This window comes from Rattus norvegicus, chromosome 7 (assembly GCF_021556685.1).
Source record: "Rattus norvegicus strain SHRSP/BbbUtx chromosome 7, alternate assembly SHRSP_T2T, whole genome shotgun sequence".
Classification (NCBI taxonomy): Eukaryota; Metazoa; Chordata; class Mammalia; order Rodentia; family Muridae; genus Rattus; species Rattus norvegicus.
In genome coordinates, this window is record NC_141540.1 from 50,827,929 (window position 1) to 50,851,869 (window position 23,941).

The window sequence follows — 23,941 nt, forward strand, 5'->3', positions numbered from 1 at the left end:
CTAGTAATAAATGCTTTTTATGCTAAAAAAAAAAAAAGAAAAACAAAAACAAAAGAAAACACCAGCAGCCATCATATCTTCCAAATGCTCTGTAAAGAATTATCCATCTAACAGCTCAATTTTTAAATACCAGTTAAATTTTAAAGTCTGGATAGGGTCAGGCATGGCGGTAAGAAGTCCCAGCAGGGGGCTGGAGAGATGGCTCAGTGGTTAAGAGCACCCGACTGCTCTTCTAGAGGTCCTGAGTTCAATTCCCAGCAACCACATGGTGCCTCACAGCCATTGGTAAAGAGATCTGATGCTCTCTTCTGGTGCATTTGAAGACAGCTACAGTGTACTTATATATAATAAATGAATAAATAAATCTTAAAAAAAAAAAAAGAAGTCCCAGTAGTCAGGAGGCTGAGGCAAGAGGCCTGTGTGAGTTTGAGGATGCTCTCGGCTACATAATGAACTATAGGCTAGTTAGACTTATATAGCAAGACTGTATCACAAAACAAATGACAACAACAAAAATAAATATAGATGACAGTGTTTAAGAGACATCAAAGAACTGCTTAAGCATCAATGAGCCTAACTATACAAATGAAGTAAATCAGTATCACTAAGAACATAAACTACAGAAACAGCTGAATTTACAGTATCCTTTATTAAAAAGTACGATTTTGCAACTTTATTTAACCTTTCAGTTTGTCATGGATTCTCTTTGATGATGTCTCCCAGGCTATCCCTGAATTCAGTGTCCCCTTGCTTCAGTTGTTATGCTATCTCTAGCATATGCCACCACAATCAGTTGCATAGTTCTAGTAATATAATTCCAAAAATATTTTGGAAAATTTACATGACAAAATATACTAATAAAATTTTGTATTTTAATCCTAAAAAGTTGTTAAAGATAACCTAATTACTGTATTGAAATGCATGCAGACTAAGGTTTCATTTAATTGATACCTCTTATAAGCACATGACTGGGGTTGTGTGCACTAGACCAATGGTTACGAGCATGTGCTCTTCTTGCGGAAGCCAAGTTTGGTTCTCAGCATGAAGGATGGGTGCTCTAACTGTCTATATATAGATCCAGGACACCTACCCTCTCTTCTGGCCTATGAAGGTGTTGCACTCACATGCATAAACTGTATAGAGTCACATGCATATATACATAATTTAAAAATAAGAATAACATCTTTAAAAGAAAATCAGTGACAGGGGAACCCTCTAAAAATCATATAAAACAAGGATTTAAATATCAAAAGAATTCTGATATCTTTGTTTAGCCATTTCCTTAAATTAACAAAGAATAAGTTAACTTCAAAAGATACTTTGTCTTCTAAAGGAGTTAGGCTAAATAATCTGTAGAAGCTTCTATATATTCTTGGTTTAGCTTCTAACAGTGCATTTAAGATACATTGTCTTCCAATTATATAACTTGACAACTTAGAAAACATTAAAACCTGAAAGAATAGTCACAGGCTATTCTTGCCCTAGGAAACTGCATGTTGGTTAATAAATTCTATGCTCATTCCCCCTCTATCTGGTCTCACTATCCTGATCTGATGATCATTTTGTGTGTGTGTGTGTGTGTGTGTGTGTGTGTGTGTGTGTGTGTGCATGAAAACATCGTAATAATAATAAACCTCCATGAACATCTATAATTACTATAAGCATCAACTCAAAACAATAAAAACAATGAAAACAGATGCTTCTTGAATTAGAATTTAAACATCCTCTGATAATTGGCCTTCTGACTGGCATCTGTGCAACTCTTCTATCTACAAGTGAAATGAGTAGAGGGTTTTGTACTCTATAGTATACCCTTATTAATGTTGACAGTTGTGGGTGCAGTGAAAGCCAGTTTAGGATTCTACACGTGCTCTTTAGGATTACTGTGCCAGATAATATCATAATAGTGCAATAATAAGCTATTCAAATTGTATTCTCTGTCAACAGCACTTAAGCAAACTAAGGAATTCACAAGTCGAATCACCTCCAGATCTTCGATAATGTCGTGCAGTTGTGTGTCCGCCGTGATGAACGAGGTGAGCGGTGAATATATGCTGGAGCCCCTTGGTTTGGAGGTTGCATTTCCTCTCTCTTTACGGAGTCCAGGTGCTTCTGTGTGGCACACCTGTGAGGTAGGTTCGATGGCATCGACAGGCAAAAAGTCTACGAGAGAAAAGGCATCTTCACAACACAACTTTTCCTCTTCAACTGGGTGAGCATGTAGATTTCTTTGCTGTTTTCTGATGACTGAAACTGGAGACCCTGAGAAGTCTGCCAGAACACCGGCAGACGCGTCTTCATCCCCACGCCTGCTCTTCTGCACACGCTCGGACTCCCCCTCGCACTTGCTTCTGCTTTGCACTTTCGACTCTTTTGGCATTTTTAATACCAATCCGTTACTGTCTGCTCTTGACTGAGAATGACAGAGGTTCCAATGTTTCTTCAACTTCCTGTTTCTCTCCTTAGCCCCATGAGTGTTAGTGCTTGAGGAGTCGATGCCATAAACATTCAGACCGTATTTTAAGGACAAAAAGGAGCTTAGATAGCCTTTACCAGAACCCACATCAATTATCTGAAGAAAACAAAAGAATCAATTCAGTATTTTAGTCAGTTCGTAAAAGAAACAGTCCACATATTTTATTAGGATGAGTAACAAATATATCATTTATATGATATATTTATTTTAATGTTTTGATTTCTATTAAAAAATCAATCATTGATCATTTTTTAATCCAAGATTTTCCAGTTCCAGATAGTATAGTAAATCAACGGAACAACTAAGGAACAGAAATAATATGGAAAAGAGGAAGAGAATATGTTTTTACCATATATGGCACTACTGTCTCTACAGAAAATTCCTAACAATATCTTTAGACATCAACAAAAATAACTGATGTATTAAACAATGTGCCAAGGTGTTGGGACAACCATACATACTGTATCAACTGGCTATGAAGTTGTGTCCAGGCGTTCTTGGCTGTTAACTACTGTGCCAGCAGTGCCAGGCTAACAGGACATGTAAATGTGGAGAGATGAAGTGGAGGACAAATCTGCTTGAGTTAGATGGGCTGGCTGAGGGACTGTGCCAGCAAACAAGTGGGACCTCTGAAAGTCCCACAGTACAAGGTACACAGTAAACAGAGATTAACAATGATCCGACAGAACATATATAACACAACAGTAATGAATTTTGAATGTGAATGTTTTAAAACAAGACAATATAAACAATACCTAGCAGTAAGTTTAACAAAGGACAGAAGGCTCATGCACTGAAAACTATAATGTCACATAAAACCCTGAAAGGTTAAATAGATAGCTCATGTCATGAACCAACAATCCCCGTACTAAGAAGGCAGTTCTTCTCTTTCAACACACAGAGATCAAGGCGATCCTAACTGAGTCTAAAGACACTGAAAAATCATACACTACAAGTGCATGGGAATGCACCTATGAATAACAAAACTTTTCCAAAAGAATAAAGTTAAAAGATATTAATAGGGCTGGAGAGATGGCTCAGAGGTTAAGAGCACTGTCTGCTCTTCCAGAGGTCCTGAGTTCAAATCCCAGCAACCACAGGGTGGCTTACAACCATCTGTAATGGGATCCAATATCCTCTTCTGGTGTCTGAAGACAGCAACAGTGTTTGCACATACAGAAAATAAAGAAGTAAATCTTAAAAAAAAAAAAGATATTATTAGTTCAACAATTAACAGGTTCAGAAGAAGGCTTGGTAGATAAAAAGATTGTCTTGCAAGCATGATGACAGAAATTTAAATTCCCAGAACACACAAAAAGTAGGGCAGGTATGAGACCACCTGTAAGCAAAGCACCAAGAAGCAGGGGAGGGGCCCGCCAGTGACCTGACTTGCCAATCTAAATTGGCAAGGTCTGAGTTCAACAAAACTGATGCTTCAACAAATAAAGTTGAGGCGTGACCAAGAAAGGTCCACCAAATATCAGTTTTGGGTTGTCACAAGCACATACATACATATATCATGCATACATGTGGAAGACACATACAAACATGGAGGCACACTACACATAAATACACATGCAAAAAATTAACATAAAACAACAAGGACCCAAACAGGTTAGTAGTACTTTAAGAACAGATATAATTTATCAGGGAAAGATTCTGGAAATAGACCTGTACTTGGAATATTAGGCAGACTGCCCAAGGATAAAATAATCTTTTCAATAAATAATACTGTGGTAAAGAAGTAGCTGAATGGGGGGAGAATAAACTCTGCATCTCACATAGGAAACAAATATTAAAAGTAGATCATGGGTCAAACTATAAGACTAGAAATGTACTTTGCAAGAGAACTGAAAAAAAACCTTTGTGATCTAGGTTTAGGCAAAGATTTCCTATACAGGACACAAAAACATGAATGACAGGACAGTTCGGATAGATTTCATTAAAAATAAAAGCTTTTGCTATTCAAAATACACAGTCGTCGTGTCCGGTCCCCCCCCCCCCCCCCCCCCCCCACCCCCCCCCCCGAGCTGGGGACGGAACCCAGGGCCTTGCGCTTCCTAGGCAAGCGCTCTACCACTGAGCTAAATCCCCAACCCCTCACAGTTTAAATTTAGAAAAAAGATACATTTTTACACGATTGCGTGTGTGTTTCCTTCTACCTCCTTCCGCCCAGGGGCTGAACTCAGGGTGTCAGACATGGAGGTCTGTGGCTTTCTCTGCTGCATCATCTCGCCAGCCTCTATCCATTTAAAATAGATAGTGAAATGGAGTAGGGAGGGGCTAACTATCGAGCCCCTGGTTGAGGGGCTATTGACAGTTGATGGTCGATAGGGAAGAAAGAGTCAGTTTGTTTAAGGTCTTTTTAAGGGTGTGACTCAAGCAGGTAAACCATGCTCCAGTGAGTAACTCCACATCCCTCAGTAATACAGGTAGCACAGGCTGAACTTGGGCTATAAAGAAATGTTGGGGGGAACAGAGAGGGGTAAATTACATACTTCTAACACACAGTGGCATAGAGCAAACATCATCACTGAAAGGGGAGGCTGAAGTACTAAAGCAATACGAAACCACAAACTCTGTAGCTCCATGTCCAGTATCTGGGCTTCGGTTTCAAAGGGCTTAGGTAGCTCCGCCCCTCCAACTTTGCTGCCTGAAATACCCATCTCTCTCTCAGACCGATTCCACTTCCTGTATGCATTCCGTCCTTGGCAGTCTTCCCACAGTTCTGACATTCCAAATCTCAGGCTGTACACAGTAACTCAGGCTTTACCTTCACAATGGTTTCTCTGGATTTCCTCACTGGGATTCTGACTCTGCCACAGTTGCCAGGTCTCAGTGACTGAAAAATCATGGAGGAAGAAAGCACCTTTCATGCCTCCAAAACCAGTACCACGTGACAACACTGTCAAATACAAGTGCCAGCTCAGGATGAAGCCTGCCCTGTCTGACCACAGTTTCAATAGGTTCTGTATGCTAAGATTGACGGCTTTCCTAGTACTGGCCTTCCAGGAATATTTTCTTTTCACAAGTTTGACCCTGAAGTATATGGAGTCTTGCTCTCTAGGCACCTGTGATGGCTATTCTTGGCTGTTGACTTGTTATTTTCTGGGCTTAAAATCCATAAATGGAGGGCACACTTGTGAGGGCCTTTTTGTTAAATAGAAGTGAGCAGATCACTTCTAATACAGACCTTTGAGATGTGAAGACACATTTTTTATTTGGATCTTTTTGAAGGGGAAGACCCACCTCTAATCTGATCCATGCCTTCTGCTTGAACCTTGGGGCTGGAAGAAGGAAGCTTTTTCTCTTTGCCTGCCTGCTCTCTCGCCTCACTGGCATCAGCCTATCTTTCAAGGATTCCAGTGCATACTGAAGACCAGCCTTTGCCTTATTCTAGCTTAGTGTGGCTCCAAGACAGATCTTCCATGAAGATTTAAGTACCGTGTGTAATCTCTTTGGTAACTGAAATAAACACAGATAGGAAAGCTGAAAAGAGGGGAATGGGGTGGGTGAACAACAGTCCAATAAAAGGTACAAGTAGGAAAGGAAACCTGACTGAGACTAAAAGTGGGTAAGACTTGTAAGGAAATTTCTTACCTGCTTTAAGCCACAGTAATCAGCAATACTGCAGATTAGCTCTGACATTGCCTGGACCTCATGAGATTTTTTTGTATTCATAAACTCAATTGCCTTCACATTTTCATCTGAACAAACATAAAGAAAATTAGAATAATGCTACGAAAGGGAATTTTAGTTGTCACCCGAAATTCACAGCTTTTAAATTAAACATAAAATAGCAAAAATTCTATTGTGTTATCTATGTAAATGTATTATTTTAACAGTTATGATTCAAATAGAATAAAACCCCACAGAATACACACTTATAAAATAAAGCCAACCCCTACACACCAATAAGAAAAATACCGCCCTACAAGAGCAGGTAAAGGCGTTGCCATTTCACTCTCTGTACTGCCTAACAGAGTGGCTACCAACACGTGATTATTCACACTCATATATAAAACTACCAAAGCCAAAATGCAAATTAAACTTCTAAGCTATACTAGCCATATTTAAAGTGCTTAATAGCCACGTGTGGCTATTTTCTACTGTATAGTGTATGGCAATTATATACACTAATTTATACAAATATATTATACACAAATAGTATTGCAGAACATATGCTCTGGCATATAAAGCACATATAACAAGGTAGTCATTAGCATCATTAGATGTGTGGGAACTGGGTGGTGGCAAGCTGAAACTTAGGGGTTGTGCTAGAAATAAATCTATCATGGTGTGGTAATGCTCACATGCAACATGCCTGCTTATAGGCTGAACCTCTTATTTCTTCAATGGGAAATGTAAACCTTACTAATAAGATGTTTCCAGGAGTAAATGGTTTTAATACAATGGCATTCTGCCCACAGATACCAGCCTAGAACACAGACAGACGTATATTCCCTCCATATACAGCTAGCTTTTGTCTCTACACTCTGATGTCAGCTTTCTTTCACTGGTATAAGACAACATCCATGTAAATCCTGGCGATCACATATGCTATTCTCGCTTAATACATAGTTCTTAAATTTTAGAAGGCAGAGGGAAGGCTAGGCAGACCATCCTTAATGAGCTTACTCAGTTATGGTCAGTTAGAAACTTCTGGGAAAAAGTACTTATGCTCTGGATACAATGCCAATAGTTGCTGAGGAACTCAATTACAGCCAGAACACCCTTACCCCGAGTCAGGATTTCCCAAAGTCTTTGTAATTTGTTCCAGTGAAACATGAACATGTGAAAATAATTTTGATTAAAATTCTTAGAAATAAAGGAACAACAACAATAATAATGAAAATATTGTATGAGAAAAGGAAGATAAGCTCTTCACAATGAAGAGTGTCTGTGGATCCGCTTTTTGCCTGGTAAGAGGACAAAATTACAGATGCCTTTCAGTGAGGTGCATGAGAAAGCAAGTAATTAGCATTTCTGTTAAACCTGCAAAGCTGAGATTAATCACAGGAATAATCAAGCAAACCCTCCTGGATGTGTCAGGTTACCAGGGCAAGATAAGCAAGAAGAAAGAGACTGAGGTAAAATTCTCAATGACAGGGATCTAAACATTGTATCTAAATGTCATGTATGAGCCCAGACTGATCCCTACACTGAAAAAAAACAGCAGGCTGGAGAGATGACTCAGAGGGTAAGAGGAGTTGCTAGTTTTGCAGAGGACACTGGACTGATTCCCTGACATGGCAGCTCACAACTGCTCAAAACTAGTTCAGACGCCCTTTTCTGATCTCTGTGTGTACCAGGCAAACACTTGTACACAGACATGCATGTAAGCAAAACACTCATATACATAAAATAAAAAAAAATCTAAAAGAAAAATATTTTTTAAAAAAGAAGCTGTAAGTAATTTCTGCAATACTAAGACAAATTTAAATACAATCTGCTTATTAGATAGTATGACCAAGGCACAGTTAAAAGTCCTGAATAAACTGACATGCTTCAGGATTTATGGACGTGTGCTAAAACACTTGAAGGCTAATACAGCATCTGTAACCGATGGTCAAAGGACGCAGATTTTAAAGAAGTATGTGTGTGGGTGTCCTAACGGCAAACAGGGAGGTTTTAACATGGCAAATCTAGGTCTAAAGTATCAGGATTCATGGCAGGATTCAAGCAATGTTTCTCTAAGTTTACAGCTTTCTAAAGAAAGTTGGTAAACTAATGAGAGTCAAAAGAGATAGCAGACAATAACGACCTTAGGAAACAGTAGAGGTCACATATTTTATCATTCATGTCATTAGAATTTAACCCATTTGTCTCTACTACTAAAGCTGGTTTCTCAGAATGAACCACAGCCAGATGCCACTACCTTTTACCTGGGGTAGCTACGACATTTTGCATATCTATGGACATGAGTTTAATCTATCTGGCCACTTGAGTTTTAAACTGGACAATCCCCACTTTCTGATACACTTCCCCCATTTCCCCAGCAACCACTCTCCACATTCTTCATAGTCTTCCCTAAGAACCAGCCATAGAGAAGCCATTATTCCACTGAAATAAAACTGAACACAGGTATTTTAACATCTGTAGTAACCCCATATAATATGTGTTTGTGTGACACTAACTGTGGTAAGGACACTCAGGGGCTAATACAGGAAAGAATATAGAGATCTACAAGTGTTCTTCATATGGGATTAGAGAATTTGCTCTTTTCAGTATGAATGAACTTACCCGGGCCGATAATATACAACAGTAAATAAACTAAGACAATACTGGACATACATACATAAATGAGCCACATAGTGCACCTAAGTACCTAAAAAGCCTAAGTTTACATCACAATCACACGTACCAGTTCTCTGTTCTGTATTTACTCGGAGGGCTGTAAGCAGCTGCTCAGAAGGAGTGCACAGTCCCAAGTTCTGCACAGAGTAGTGTTTCGCAGTGAGCACAAAGGCTTCCACACTCAACAGCTTCTGAGAGGTTTCACAAAATATTTTGGGGAGATCGATGAAACCTAAAAAAAGGACATAAAAGATTAGCAACAGTTATGTTTAAGATTTTTTTTTAAATAGCAAATAAACAACTGGTATTTCACAGCAACTTACAATATTTTAACTCGCAATCTGCATTATTTCCAATACTTCCTTTGCATTTGTTATTTAAACCATCAGCCTCCACAGAACCTGGTTTTAGCATTTTCTCCAATCATGTCTTTAAAGAGCAAATTAAAATTTGGTCTTTTGCTCTTTCCAGGAGCAACAGCAGCAGAAGTCTCAAGTCTGAAGCGTAATACATTTAATTTATGGACTGTCTTTGGGACCGACAACCGTGCATGTTAAGGCGCCAGTCTTTACAACACCACTGTTCCTTATTCCCGTTGAAAACTATTGCGCAGTCATATTCTTTTATGTGGTCGTCAAGAAACATCAATTTGTCACTGAAGTTTCTTTTTCTTTTCTTTCTAATTTATACACAGCAGTTTATAAATCCTTAGTGACTAAAGCAGTCCAATTCATTTTTAAAAACTTACTCAAAGTGTAACAAAATAAAAGCTGACAAAACTGAAAAATCCAGTGTTAAACAGGTGTGCAAAGCATTCGCTCTGGGGAGCACACACTCTAGGGAAGAACCTGGGATGCTACCAGGACCAAACAAACACCCTAATGTGGACGCCACCATCCACCACGTCTCGTCTATTAAAAAGAAACACAAAGAAAACTGTTGCTCTTTGACAAAATTTGATAACAATATACATGTTATTATCTTCTGCACATACATACTTTGTAAAACTAGTATCTCTTAATTTGGTGTTATAATGTGAGCTATATTTATTATTCAAAAGAAAATAGCAGAGATGTGTAATTTCAACTTTGAACCCATTAAACAGGAAGTAAAACCACAAAGTTACTATGGTGAATTATTTAATATAGATTTTGTGACATTTTACAAGCTGAATTTATTGATGCAGCCAAAAGTAATAAATTCTACATCAAAATATTTAGATATGATGGGGGGGGGCTCAGTCACTATTAAGTGAGGCTTTCAGGTTTAAGAGCAGTCTCAACATCTGCGGGTTCCAAGGGAGCAGTTCCTTACAGTGCAATGGAATGAGAGTATTAAGTCGCAGTGAGCAGAGGGGCCATTATAATCGTCAGTTATGGGACAATGTTGCCAACAGAAAGAAATGTGATGTTTCTGTTGGAAAAGTAAATATTTAAATCAACTTAGCTATCCTACTGAAAATTCTTGAAAAGATTCCAGTTTGACTTGAACTAAATGCTATTAATTTGCTTTTAATTACAGGCACCCCAAATTTGGGATATTGGATGCCTAAGTTAAAGTGTTTTCAACAATAGTTAATTTTTAAAGGATCATTTATCCTGGTTCAATCTTGGTTTATATCTTTAGAGTTAAAAATGTATTATTAAACATTCAGTATATCCTAGCAACGGGACCAGTTGACTCGGTCCAGGGTTCCACAATTTAAAGTTTTTTCGATCACAGAAGTACAGCTGAGGTAACTTTCTTTCCTTCTTTGGAGAGACTCAGTTTGCTGCTTTTAGAGATTCATAGAGAAGGAGAAAGGAGAATGACCTTTCCTTTCTTCTGTGATCTGACAAGAGAAGGCCACAGGCCAATGCTGATGTTCAGGTCCTCACAGCGCCTTGTGTCCGTATAATCAGTTGGTAACTGCAGCCAGGAGTAGAGAAGCTGCAGTGCAGTGGAGCCTTAGTTACTTCTTAGCTGAGCGCAAACATTTCCACCCCACAAAGAAGGACACACGTTAAAAATCTGCCAGCTTGCTACACCTGCAGTCTGCAGCTTGACTGGTTTGCTTACAGCGCCCTCTACTGGAGGTTCCTGATCTTACTCCAGTGTTGCTTCCATTGCTTTCTCTGTGCAGTATCACTATCCCAGGGCTGGGTCTTGTAAGGGAGCCTACAAGGTCACATGTAAAACAGATTAGCTGAGAGCTGGAGAGCCGGCTCAGTGGGTAATGGCAAGGTGCCTGTAAGAAGGACAACTGGAGGCTTTCTTCAGGCCCCTTGTGGTGGAAGGACCAGAACTGACTCCTGCACCTTGTTCTCTGACTTCCACAGACTCATGAAGGTAAGGTAAGCTATGTAGACATCCACACCCACACACACACACACACACACACTCTCTCTCTCTCTCTCTCTCTCTCTCTCTCTCTCTCTCTCTCTCTCTCTCAATGTAAGGTATAAAAACAATAACGACTTAGGAAATGAGATGGAAAAGAGGCAGGAGAGGTTAGTTTTGAAACATGATACCAAGACACCTCTAACCTGCTTTTAAAATTTCTACCAGATACCAATGTATACAGGAAACAAGAGTCAAACACACAGACCACAAAAACCTTTAAGGAAAAATGCACAAAGCTTTAAAACTAGAAATAAAACCAATGAATGTATATTCTTAATTAAGATTTCAAAACTATCTGTTACCATACTTGAGTCTCCTATAAGACTAAACGAGACGAGTCCCATCAGGCCCCATTGCTGAGATGTGCTGGATGTTTAGTACTACATGCCCGGCAGGGTTAGACATTTTACCTGTCACCTGAGCAAGCTCATGTCGCTCTTATGTCATTTGCAACAGAAAAATCTAAGACTGATTCAAATGTGCACGCACTGTCAGGGCAAATGAACCAGGACAGTCGGACTTTACACTCTGCTCTTAGTCCCCATGTTCCGTTAGCATGCCGCACCAAGTAAGCCAATAGTGGCCATTGTAATGGCCCTGACTATCTGATCAGGGCTGGCCACTTCTCTGGTAAGATATTCCACACTTGCTTATTTTTGTAGCCACTTTATTTATTCCTCTTAATATTTCCCCCTCCACGAGACATGATCTTGGTTCCAGGGATTAAAATGTAATTTGGACATAGGAGATATTAATGTCTCTGAATAGACAGTAAAATACTTGTGTGAGATTTTCTGTGGTAGCTACTAGAAACAAAGAATTACTACTGTCGCATGTTCAGTTGTAAAGCAAAAGTACTTTGGGGTTGGGGATTTAGCTCAGTGGTAGAGCGCTTGCCTAGGAAGCTCAAGGCCCTGGGTTCAGTCCCCAGCTCCGAAGGGGGGGAAAAAAAGTACTTTGCACACAGCATGAATGAATGGATGATGGATGGATGGGTGCATGCATGAACCACAGCATATTTCAACGCACTTACTATTGTAGCATCATCAACTACGGAATTCTCCTAAGCCTCCGTAGTGGCTTGATCACTGAGGCCACTATGAGGACTTCAATAGCACCACTCAGCCTGTTAGGGAAGCATAAAACCTCGTTTCAGCCTGAATGCTGACAATGTTAGTGCGAGACAAGAGTGATTTAGATCATACCGAACACAATATAAGATACAAATATGTACTAGTTACAGACATAACTGCGATATAGAGGTTGGGGAAATCATTAATCACACAGGCGATGGACCAGAATTTCAGGAAGATGTTGACAAGAGTATCTTCTTGATAATTAACTTCACAATGATATAAAAATATTTTTTGTATTTATTTCTATAAATATTCTTTTTTAAAGATTTATTTATTTATTTACTTATTTATTATAAGTAAGTACACTGTAGCTGTCTTCAGACACACCAGAAGACTATAAATATTCTTATTCCTGCTGTATCTTTCTCTTTTCTAACTTCCTGTGTTGATCAATAAATCAATAAGTAGTAAATTTCATTTACTATTAAAAGGTAAAAAACAAATCTTTTTATCTTTTGCATTCTGTGTGCCTTTAATTCATGTCCAGCTAATCATCTAGTCTGATGTAAAATTGTCTTTCATTTGAAAATTCCTCCCCATCCCTGCTATGGATCAAACCCCATTAGTTCCAGCACTGCTCAGCCTCACAGTAGTCTCTCTTTGGATAAAAAGCACAGTGTTTCCCAAGTGGTGGATGAGTTGAGAGTGTTTTTTCTAAAAAGGAAATTTTTATCCCATGAAAATATAATAAAAAGATTTTAAGGCTTTGGCTTCTTCAATAGTTGATTGCACGGTTTAACTGTTAATTGTTTAGTAGCCAAAAGTTAAGTCTGCCTTACTAAACTTTGAAAATGAGTTGTGTTACATCCTACAAACTTTGCAAATACCCATCATATTGCAATGTACCAAGAGAACAAATATAATACACATTCTTGCTTTTAAATTGAATCAATCACAGAATCCAATTGTATGCTAGGATTTATTCTTTTTTTTTTCTTTTTTTTTCTAAACAACTCTAGCTTAATTTATAGTTCCATATAAAATGAAAAATATATTATTTAAACATGCAAGCCATGCTTTTGGATGAAATAATTCGTATTAAGAAGGACTGACATGCAGATCCTTACCACATCAGCATTGACACCATAATGAACACAATAAATACAGTCAATCATTCTAAAAGCATCTTCCCATTGAACTACATTACGTTTGAAAATGAAATTAAAATTAAAACTAGAATTAACCATAATAGTTGAATTTAAACATTCTTTAAATAGCTTAATTTGTTCACAAATTATACAATGCAACACATTTAGAAATGCATTTGCTAAATAAAAAAATAGACAAAATGTAAAGTAATTCATGGAAGGCTGCTTCAGTCCCCACTCAGATGGCATGAAGACCCTCAAAACCTGCGCATACTATAAAGAACAGGGAGGGGTGGAAAGGTCAAGGATCCTCTACCCTCGGGTGAAAGGCAGCTGAATACAGTAGCCTCCTTGTCTTAGGGGACTCCTGCAGTGGGAAAGGACCACACCCAACTGAGGAAGAGATGTTTACTCAGCTTACAATACCCATCAATTACATGGGAACTGTAGCAGTCAGGTCCCTGGAGGCGGGAGCTGAGGCAGAGGCCACGGAAGTTAAATAAGGCTTCTTAGGCTCTCTCTAGGGCTCCATCAGCCTGTTCCATCCCCAGCCCAGGGGAGCACTGCACACCCCAGGCTGGCCCCGCCCACAACAATTTTTTTTTTTTGGTTCTTTTTTTTCGGAGCTGGGGACCGAACCCAGGGCCTTGCAATTTTTGAATAAGAAAACTTCCCGCAGACTGGCCTGCAGGCCAATCTGATGGGAGTACCTTCTCAGTTAAGGCTTTCTCTTCCCAAATAATTCCAGTTTGTATCCAGCTGACAAAACTAACCAGCCCGCTCCCTACACTTCTAGCTTGTGGGAGAGAGAGAGAGAGAGAGAGAGAGAGAGAGAGAGAGAGAGAGAGAGAGAGAGAGAGAGTGTGAGAGAGTGAGAGAACCCTTGGGAAAGCTGGCCAGCCAGACTAGCCAAATGGCAATCTCCAGGTTCAGCATGAGATCCTGTCTACCATGCCATGTGGGGACCCATCAAGGATTACACTGGACATCAATCAGGTCTTAACACACATGTACCCCTCACAAAAACATACATATACACATGTGTGCACACATACCACAAACCTACATGTGGAAAAGGGTGTTTTTTTTTTTTTTTTTTAAGTGAGGAACAGCTTGACTGTTGGCCAAACAGTAAAAATTTCATTGCATAGAATTTGAAAGATTAACTGGAGAGCAATGCCAACAACTGAGATACATGCGTGTTTTTATGTTGTAAGAGTAAAAATACTCTGTGGCTAGTGGCAGTTGCTGGTTGCTAGCAGATGAGGCCACATTTTCCTCAGGGGTACAGCCATTGGCAAGTTGCTCATGCTCCAGTAAATAATGCTACACTCATATTCATACAAGCAACGCTAATTAAACCCAGTGGGACACACACACATATGAATACACACACACACACACAAAGACATTGACGTAGAATGAAGGCTAATTGAGAAGAAGAAAGTAAGGAGTTAAGCAGGAGAGGGAGGGAACAAAGCAAGGTATTGATCGGTGAATATGATTAAAACATATATGTACAAAATGTTCAAGATAATTAAAAACACCCTTTATATGCTAAAATAGCTTAAAGATGTTGAAGACTTATGTGAAACACACAACTAGATTTGAGAAAACAAAAGCTGCATCTTGTGCACATCACACACACGTGGAAATACATCACATACATGTGCATATGTGCATACCAAAATTATCCTCTGGGCAATGCTCAACACATAGAACTTTCTTGTCCTCATCTGGAAAAACTATAATAATTTAACTCTTAAACTGCTGTTAATGAGAGAAATGAGAATAAAATTCCAGTTTGGCTGGACTTCATCTGTTGTTAAGGTAGATATGGTTCCTGCTTTTTACAAGTTTATGTACCAAATTGTCAACGCAGAATGCTGTGGGAGAATAGGGGTGTCCAACTTTCCAACAACCAAGAACAATTTCAAAGAACCAATATTTCTTAAGTTCTATCTTTAAAACACGCCCCACACCTGCACCCTCGTGGCACTCTGCATTTACTGGATGCTTCGGGGATGAAGTAAGTTCACTAAAGTTGACAACACGTGGAAAACCTGGAAGCCAAGCTCAAGCACTTCCAGGAGCTGGTGTCGTTCCATTGTCTATTTCCAAAAACAGAAATTTGGTAAAATCTACGTTTCTGGAGGGTATGAACCTCCAAAGCCTAGAAAACATCAGGGCGCATAACTGATACTGAAAATACATAGTTTCAAGTGAACTAGCGAGCATTCAAAACTTTCGCTATCACCATCCCTCATCCACAAGACAATCTTCCTTGTTCTGATTATAAACAGACTCTTATCCAGTCTTCCAAGCTCACACTTCAACCTTGTATTGATCGTCCCATAGTCTTGATGTTTTCAAAACTAAACTGTTGAATCACTAAGTGAAGGGACGTCTCTTCCCTGGGTTGACTTCCTCAAATTGTGGAACTCTACCCGCACCAAGACTAGAACCCAGAGGGGACCCCGCCCACCCTCACTATTCAGATCCCTCCAATTCCCCTCCTAGGGAGAGCATCCTTCAAGTCCCGGCCACTTCCGCCTAGTTCCACCAGGGGGCGCACTGACAGCCGCCCCGCCCGCCCGGCCATTCACCTGATCCCGCCTCTGCCTCCCCCAGGGGAAGCGTCTCGTGCAGCTCGGCCTCCGCCGCCGACTTCCTCAGCGTTGCCAGCACGCTCTCAGGGGGCAAGTCGACCAGCTCTTGCCAGATCGACTTGGTGTAGAAGTCCACTGTATGCGCACTGGAAATGGCCAGGGCGCCCCTTAGGAAGCTCAGCAAGTCCTGTAACGTGGCGTGCAGCGTGGGCAGGTCCGGGGCCCTGGGGAGAGGGCTGGCCGCCGCCATGACGCTCGCCCTCCAGGGCTGCAGGTGGCGCCAACATGGCCGCGCGACCCCCTCTCTCCCCGGAAGCAGCACAGGCCGAAGCAGTCGAGCTCCGAGCATGCGCTAGTTTGGGAGATTGATTGCTTCTGCTTGGTGACGTATTTTGTCGGCGTCCACTGTAGTTCTACTAACCCGGTGGTGTAAAATGGCGCCCGGGCGGCCGTCTTCGAGGTTGCGGACCGGAGGATTTGCGGCGCGTGGGGAAGGGACTCCTCAGGTCAGATTCGGAAATCAGAATGGGAAACGCAGGACCTGGCGGCCGAACCACCAGCAAGCCTTCCTAGGGAGCGTGCGCGAGGGTATGTAAGAAGACAGCCGTAGTGGAATCCTCGGGCCCTCGGAATCCTAGGTGCACGATGGGTCCGGGCTTGGAAAAAGGCTTTAGGACGTAGACCCGGTCCGGCTTAAGATCGGGGTAGCCATTCCTACGCCTGCCAAACCCGAGAGCTTCTCAGTCCTTTGCATGGGAGAACCGGACGGTGCTGTCAACTTGAGGTTTTTAACGCAGCTCTTTAGTTTAAGCGGAAGCACGGAGCGTCTAGGGGGTCCACTTGTCTATGAGCATATAGGCATACTTGCATCTGTATTACAGCAAAGGAAAGAGAGAAAGATCAGGTTAAAAGTACACTGTACCAAAGCCCTGATAAATAAGAAAAAAAAAAAACTACACAGTAGCCCTCTAGTCTCATAGTGCTGTCTTTCCTAGATTTGTTGTCTTATCTTTTGTAAGGCTTCTCAATGCACGTCAAATGGTAAAGTATTTTTGTTCGATCAAATAATAACTGACAGGTGTTCAGAAAGTTATACAGTATTCCCCTTTTTGTTGTGTTTTATTTTGGAAAATAAGTCATTAGTAAATTTATCCAAGGGAAAAAAAACCGATTACCCTACCTTATTTTTAAGTATTTACTTAAGACTCGGGTGATGTTTTATATGAAATAAAGAAAATGTAAGCTGTGAATACGATTGTAAGTTCAAGCTGAGCAGTAAAGTTTAGTTTACTGTACTTAGTTTTTATGTGGTGTCTGACAACTGTTAGCCTTATATTCAGGTAAAGGGCCAGCTTGCTCTTCAGTGAGTCATTAAATGTGTTGCCTAACCTAAATTTTAAAGCAAAGCCAAGCAATTCTACCATTTGGATATAATGTAAAAGAAAAAAAAATCTTCGTTTATTTTTCACTTCCTGTTAAAGTAATTGTGACTGAGATCTTTCAATGTTAGGACAGGGTTTTGCATTTCGGAGAAAACTGAAGATCCAGCAAAATTACAAGAAATTGCTGTGGAAGGTAAAGAAGGCACCAGCATCACAGGGATCCCAGTTCGAAGATCATTACCCAGAGCATCTGAAACACCTGTATCTAGCTGAGGAAGAAAGACTCAGAAAACAGCAAAGGAAGGTGGACCTTGCTCTGTCAGAAGGACAACTTGACCAGCCTTTGCCTGAAGAGGAAGGCAACACTGAGCAGGCTGTGTCTGAAGAACAGTCGAGTGTTTTCCAGCCTCAGCCAGAGGAGCCGAGTACAGTAAAGTATGCACTTTCTTCTTTGGAAAGTCTTCACTTTAAAGAATGTTTTATTAACTTGTGTAAGAATTAGAATTTTTCTTAACACACTTTTCAAGTCATGTAATAATATTTCACGGAGTCTCCCCTTTTAATGTTAAATGACTGAAGTAGTGTAGTTGAGCATAGATGGTGAAAATATGAAATGAGAATTAATAGATCTGAGTTTCGATCTACCTCTCAAGAACAAGTAATACAATTGGACCATAATTAAGCCCAGTTATTAATGTATAATTTGGGGTTGGGGCTGGGTTTTATGTTACAGATCTGTAAGCCCAATATTTAGAAGGATGAGGCCAGACTATTACCAGTTCCAGGACAGCATGGGCAACATAACCAACCAGACTACAAAAATAATGCAAGCGTGTAGCCGTTGGCACTTTGGATTATAAAGCTAGACTTTCCATGATAGTATACCAGTGTCCTCTCTATGACTATATACTATGACTTTATACTGTGAAGGATAGTATAAAACTATTTGAGAGCCACCATGTCCACCATCTTGCACAGCCCCAACCCGGATCATCTTGTCAGATCAATGATGTTCCTAAAGCATTTCATGACGTTTTGTCATGTTCATTTATATCAAGTATTCTAAAACATGCTTGATGTTTGGTAACTTTATGACTGCTAACTGCTGTTCTCTGTATTTTAATTTGCATTTTCTGCAAAGGGTACAGGAAATAGGTTACAGTTAATGAAAACCAAGCAAGGCATGATTTTATAGGCCTGTAATCGTCTCAGAAGGTGGAAACGGAAGATTGTTGTTAATTCAAAGATAGCTTGTCCGTAGTAAGAGTCCATTCTATGAAACAATAAAACTGTTAGCATGTGGATGTTTTCCTGGATGAGTGCTGGCTCATTTCTGTTGACCCCTGTACTGAGGAGGGTGAGCACAGGAGGATCCAATAGTTAGAGGCTAAGCTGGAGCAGGCGGCGGGTTTCAGGCCAGCTGACACTACTTTATCTTAAAACAAAACCCTTTGGCCACTTTGATTTGAGCTAGTTTATAAAACTTTTGCTACATACAAGACAGAACTGTTGTCTTTCAAAGCTGAGGCAATGATTGCACGTACAGGACATATGCAGGACCAAGCCAGGCAAAATCCCATCATGGGCTGCAGAGGGACTCACAAAGTATCATATCTAGCTTTGGAGATTTTGACGATTGATGGTTGTTGGGGAGGGAGAGTCCGTCTTCCTCAGACATGCCTGAGAGACTACCCGTGCTCCAGTAGATGGCTCCACACTCATGCACATGCACTAGATGCACATGAGAAGAGGAAATGGTGCGTAGGTTTGAGCAATAATACTTTGTATGAATGTATATAATTCTCAAACTGAGAATTGTTTGTGTTGCAAATAAGAACTAAGTATATAGTAGGGGTAAAGGAAGAAATGAGGGTTGGTTGTGCTTTGTTTTCTGTAGACTCTTCTGTCATGCAGTAGTAGATGGGATAGGTAGATCCTTGGAGCTCATTGGCTAGCCCCCTGGTTTGTGAAGAGCCTCAAATACAGTGGTGAGCAGTCCCTTAGTCTCTGTACATGTCTCTACACTATGCCCAAACCCTTAGGAACACTCTTGTGCATGAGAAGTAGAAGCGAAGAATGACACTCTCACACTGAAGTTTTCAAATGTAGGTAATAGAAGGAAGCAAAAAGCCTATTGGATATTTTGGGCTAGGAGATCAGGACTGTCTTGGTAAGGACATTTTGGAATGGTGGAGCAGAAATAGGATGTCAGAGAGTCAAGGAGTGAGTGAGAAGTCATGACCAGTTTATTCTTCATGCAGAAATTTACTATGAAAAGTTAAACATTATTAGCTGGCCAGAAGATAGACTTTGGTAATGGAAGACATATGCACTTATTTTTAACCAGGGAGCTGTTAAAGTAGATTGTAGTTATGACAGGAGAAGGTGAGACACAGAGAGAAGGAAGGTTGCTACTAAGTGACGTAACAAGTAACACTAGTGACTTCCCTTTCTAAGAGCTCAAGGTGCTTCAGTGTAGAGCACTGCAAATGCAGACTGTCTAGGAGGGATGGCTTGTGGTAAGAGGAGGAGACAGACACAAGGACGACAAAAGCAGTCAGATTGAGGTTTATTTATACCTCAACTTTTGTTGCATCTGGTACTTCATTTTCCACCTGTTATTAACAGTTTACTATCCATCCATCTGTGTGCTAAGTATTTCTCCCAGAAATACCCATTTACCATCCTTTGATCTGTAATCTTGCCTGTACTATAGTTTTAATGTCTTATTTGGACATGTCCCTTTTGCTGTTGTAGTTGGTATTGGTATTTTTCTTCAGGCTTCCTTCAGTTTGTATTAGTGAGGTTTTTATATATAAATACTGGATTTGACACGGTATCATTTTTTTGAATGGTTTAACTTACCTGTCTTAATCTATCTTGCAAGTTCTGTGACTTTTCCAAAGAAAAAGAGAAAGAAAACTTCAAACCAAAAGGCACAGGAAGAGTATGAACGAGTACAAGCGAAGCGTGCTGCTAAGAAATTCGTAAGTCCTACTTTGTGGTTATTTAGCCATGTTTCTCATTGGCACATAATATTTATTGTCTGCTTTAATACTTATTTTATGCTTTACCTAGTAGACTTGTAGAATTGTACAATTTTCAAAGTCCTTATTTGGTTCAGACGATCTTAGTAGGTCAGTGATAAGATTTAAAAAACAAGCAAAGAAAATGTTGCTGGTAAGTAAATAATATGAGCATCTGTGACAATGTGTCTCAAACTGGGTTCTTTTGCAAGTTCCTTAGAATAATCTTATATGCTGTAAATTTGCATTCTTGAGACCTAAGTAATCAAAATATTGATAATTTTCTTAATTTAAGAAAGTTAATAAATAATTTTCCGATATTTCTTGAGGCAGGGTCTCACTATGTAGATCTCGCTGGCCTGGAACTCAGAGATCCACCTGCCTCTGCCTTGTCCGTGCTGGGTTAAACACGTGCTCTGTCACATCGAGCTTCTTACCCTCATGTAAGTGTGGAACAAATACATGGTTGCTGATTTGAAGTAATGGGGTGTGGCATGACGAGCACTTGAGAATGTGCTGATAAAACCAAGCTCTGCCACCGAGGGGTCCCCAGCTAGGCTCTTCTTTATCACTGAGCTTAGTCTTTGGATGTCAGACTAGCAAAACAAACTGAGTTTTTTAGAAGAATGACATGTGCTATAGTTTCACAAATTGCATATAAAATTCCTTGCTAATTATAATTGGTTGTAATTACAAGTAAGTGTACATCTAATGTTTGTCTGGTATATCATGTTGAGGCTCCCTGGACCAGAGATAAAGAATGCACTTAGTCCAGTACAGCATCTTTTCAGCTGTTACAGTGAAGTAGTAAGAGTGTTACAGTGCTCGTTAATAGTGGATCTGCAGAGCCCTTACCGTTTTGAATCATAGTCCTCTATGCTTGGACTTGAATTTTTATTATAACAAGTGAAATGAGCATCCTCGTCCTCGAATGGTGAAACTCGTGTCTAGCAGAATGTTTTGCACTTATATAGTAGGTAGGTAGTCAGCATTTTCTAGGTTAAATCTGTGAATTAGTTAACAACAACAAAATAGAAGTACAGTTCTGGAAATGAACTTTTTAGTGTTACTAGGATATTAACAGTTAACCTCTGGAAAGGACCCATTTTTCTTTTCTTGGTAAAGAACTAGAGGGCTAATCGTTAGTGGATTTAAACAATGAAATTATTAATTATTTGGCTTCTCAGTGAAATTGTTAAAGGCTCAACTTCCCTTTTACATTATACAATGCATAAAGTTCTGCCCTGGTTGTTATTCTGTGCTATCCCTTATACCATTATGATATTAAAGCAAAGAGGAAAACTGTCCGTTCCCCTCTTACACAATATAAAAGACAGATTGTCAAGGCTTGCAGAGTGACAGCCATTTCAGAACAATTTCTGGCCTGTATTTCCTGTTTATGATTAATGAACACCAACTGTGTTTATGATTGCAGGAATTCGAAATGAGAAAGCAAGAAAGAGAAGAGGCTCAAAGGCTCTACAAAAAGAAAAAAATGGAAGCTTTCAAAATACTGAGCAAAAAGACTAAAAAGGGCCAGCCTAACCTGAATTTACAGATGGAGTATCTTCTTCAGAAAATACAAGAGAACAGTTGAAGTGAAGACTTTGTCTTTAAGGATTGAGTCCTGACTGACTGTTGCCCCCTTTTGTATGTGTATCGGGAGCCTCCTAACGGTGAACTCTTGTTGACATCAAATGGATTGCTGAATTATTTTTTGGTTTTGTGAAAGATAAATTTATATATATATATATATGTGTGTGTGTGTGTGTGTGTGTGTATGTGTATGTGTGTGTGTGTATATACATATATATATGTATATATACTGCATAAAAAAATGACTTTATCCTGAAGATCTTTAAAAACTCCAGTGGAATTTGTATGAAATAAACTGCTTTGAAATAGGAGATTTGAGCTCACAGTGAGATGTTTCAGTGATGTGAACATGTTTCCATTGCTTACTGGAAACTAACTTTAGATCCTTGCCTGGCCTTGCAACTGGACTAACAGTAACCTATGTGGTAGCTGTGGGAGTTTGGGAGTTTGAGGTAGGGTTTCTGTGCAGCTTTATATCTCTGCCCTCAAAACCCCCTTGCCTCAGGCAGGAGGACTGGGATTTCAGACCTGTATGACCAGCCCCGATAGATTATTTAGTGTTTAGTTCATTTTAATTACAAGGGAATTCCAGAGTGACTCACCTTTGGAGTTCTTATTAATTTTTAGTACATGGTACAGGAAAGTGGATTTTCTAGGCTACCTGAAAGTACACAAAGAGTTTGTATTTCCATAATAAAGTAGACCTAATATCGAAATTTGATTTGTGAATTGAGTTTCATAGAAGCATTCTGTTTAGCGGAAACATTTTTTAATCCCTTGTAAATGATGGTAGAAGCACAGGATTTTCCCAGTAACCAAGCTCTGCAGGTCCTTCAGAGGGGCGCTACACTTCAAAGAGTGTTGTCACTGTGTAATGCTGAGAGATGTCACTGAGTACCTGTCGGCCTTCAGCTATAACAGAACAGGAAAGCTTTGGCATTGTAAGCAGAAAGACTGCACAGCAATGGTTGTAAAACTTCGTGCTTTATAAATGCCAGCAAATATTTTTTAAAACAGTCTTAAAGATTTCAGAGAACCGTCACACGTTACGGCCTTCTTCCTGTGTTTAAAATTTCAGTAACATTGAGGAAATACAGAACTTGCTCTCTCCCTAGAAAAACATGCTTAGAAGTACGTGGTATGCTACTGTGCCTGAACAGCCCAGAAAGCCAAAATCTGATTGAGGAAGCATACACAGTAAACGATTTCATTGAACTCCCCTATTCACATCTGTGTTCTAGATTCTTCAGGTTAAACAGATCTGTCCCCTTTAAGAGTTAAGGGAAACAGCATTAAGTACCTTTAACCATGTTGTTGAGGAGAGATTGGTGTTGAGGACTTTTTAGTCTTGTTTGCTTGTTTATGTTTCGTTTTGTTTACATCCAAAGATGCTTAGGTTCAAAACAAAAATTTTGGTCTTTAGTGTGGTAGAAAAACTACACAGCTCATCTGAAACCTCTCCCCTCAGGTTTGAATAGCAGAAATTGGCTCAGTAGTGACTGGTGACTCTTAGGCCACACTTACCAAAGCCTCAGCCAAAGCCTCACGGAGGAGATTTAATGTGAAGAAAGTAGGGAATCTGGGTGTGGAGGCTGAGAAAATCCAGTGCCAGAGGGATTAGTTATATCAGCCTAGGACATGTACGGAGAGAGAGATAATTGTATGGGTAAATGCTTAAGAAAAGTCTTCAAGGTTGCAAAAGCTAGAGACAAATAGAGCAGAAGGAAAATGAAAGAAAAGCGTTTGAGATGTAGTGAGGTAGATAAAATTAGTTAACTAGGAGTGGGGATAATATTTCCTCTCGATTTTTAATTGTCCCTCCCACACAGAAAATATTGTCTCCTTATTGGCTGACTTGTTCTGCCTTGGGGCATTATTGTAACTTAAAATTGACAACATACAGGCTGGTTTAGGGTACATATAATCTCTATCCCAACCCACCCTACATA

At 39.9% G+C, this 23,941-nt stretch overlaps 2 protein-coding genes across 8 annotated transcripts in view; one reads left to right on the top strand and one right to left on the bottom strand.

Annotated features, from left to right (window-relative positions):
* The window catches only part of Mettl25 (methyltransferase like 25), an 80,951-nt gene extending 64,654 nt beyond the window's left edge, over positions 1–16,297 (bottom strand). The window contains exons 1-6 of one of the 6 annotated variants that reach the window (XM_087557229.1): positions 15,986–16,297; positions 12,189–12,281; positions 8,841–9,005; positions 6,077–6,183; positions 5,250–5,318; positions 1,985–2,572 (exon numbers count right to left, since the gene is read on the bottom strand). In XM_087557229.1, the coding sequence (XP_087413355.1) occupies positions 1,985–2,572; positions 5,250–5,318; positions 6,077–6,157 (738 nt within the window). In that variant the 5' untranslated portion in view covers positions 6,158–6,183; positions 8,841–9,005; positions 12,189–12,281; positions 15,986–16,297. 6 annotated transcript variants of the gene reach the window in all.
* Positions 15,999–22,387, top strand: Ccdc59 (coiled-coil domain containing 59). 2 transcript variants are annotated; one of them, NM_001108090.1, is given in 4 exon segments: positions 15,999–16,576; positions 17,499–17,805; positions 20,258–20,357; positions 21,832–22,387. In NM_001108090.1, coding segments are annotated over 4 exon segments (723 nt in total). In that variant the 5' UTR covers positions 15,999–16,422; the 3' UTR covers positions 21,994–22,387.
* Positions 22,388–23,941: the final 1,554 nt, after the last annotated feature.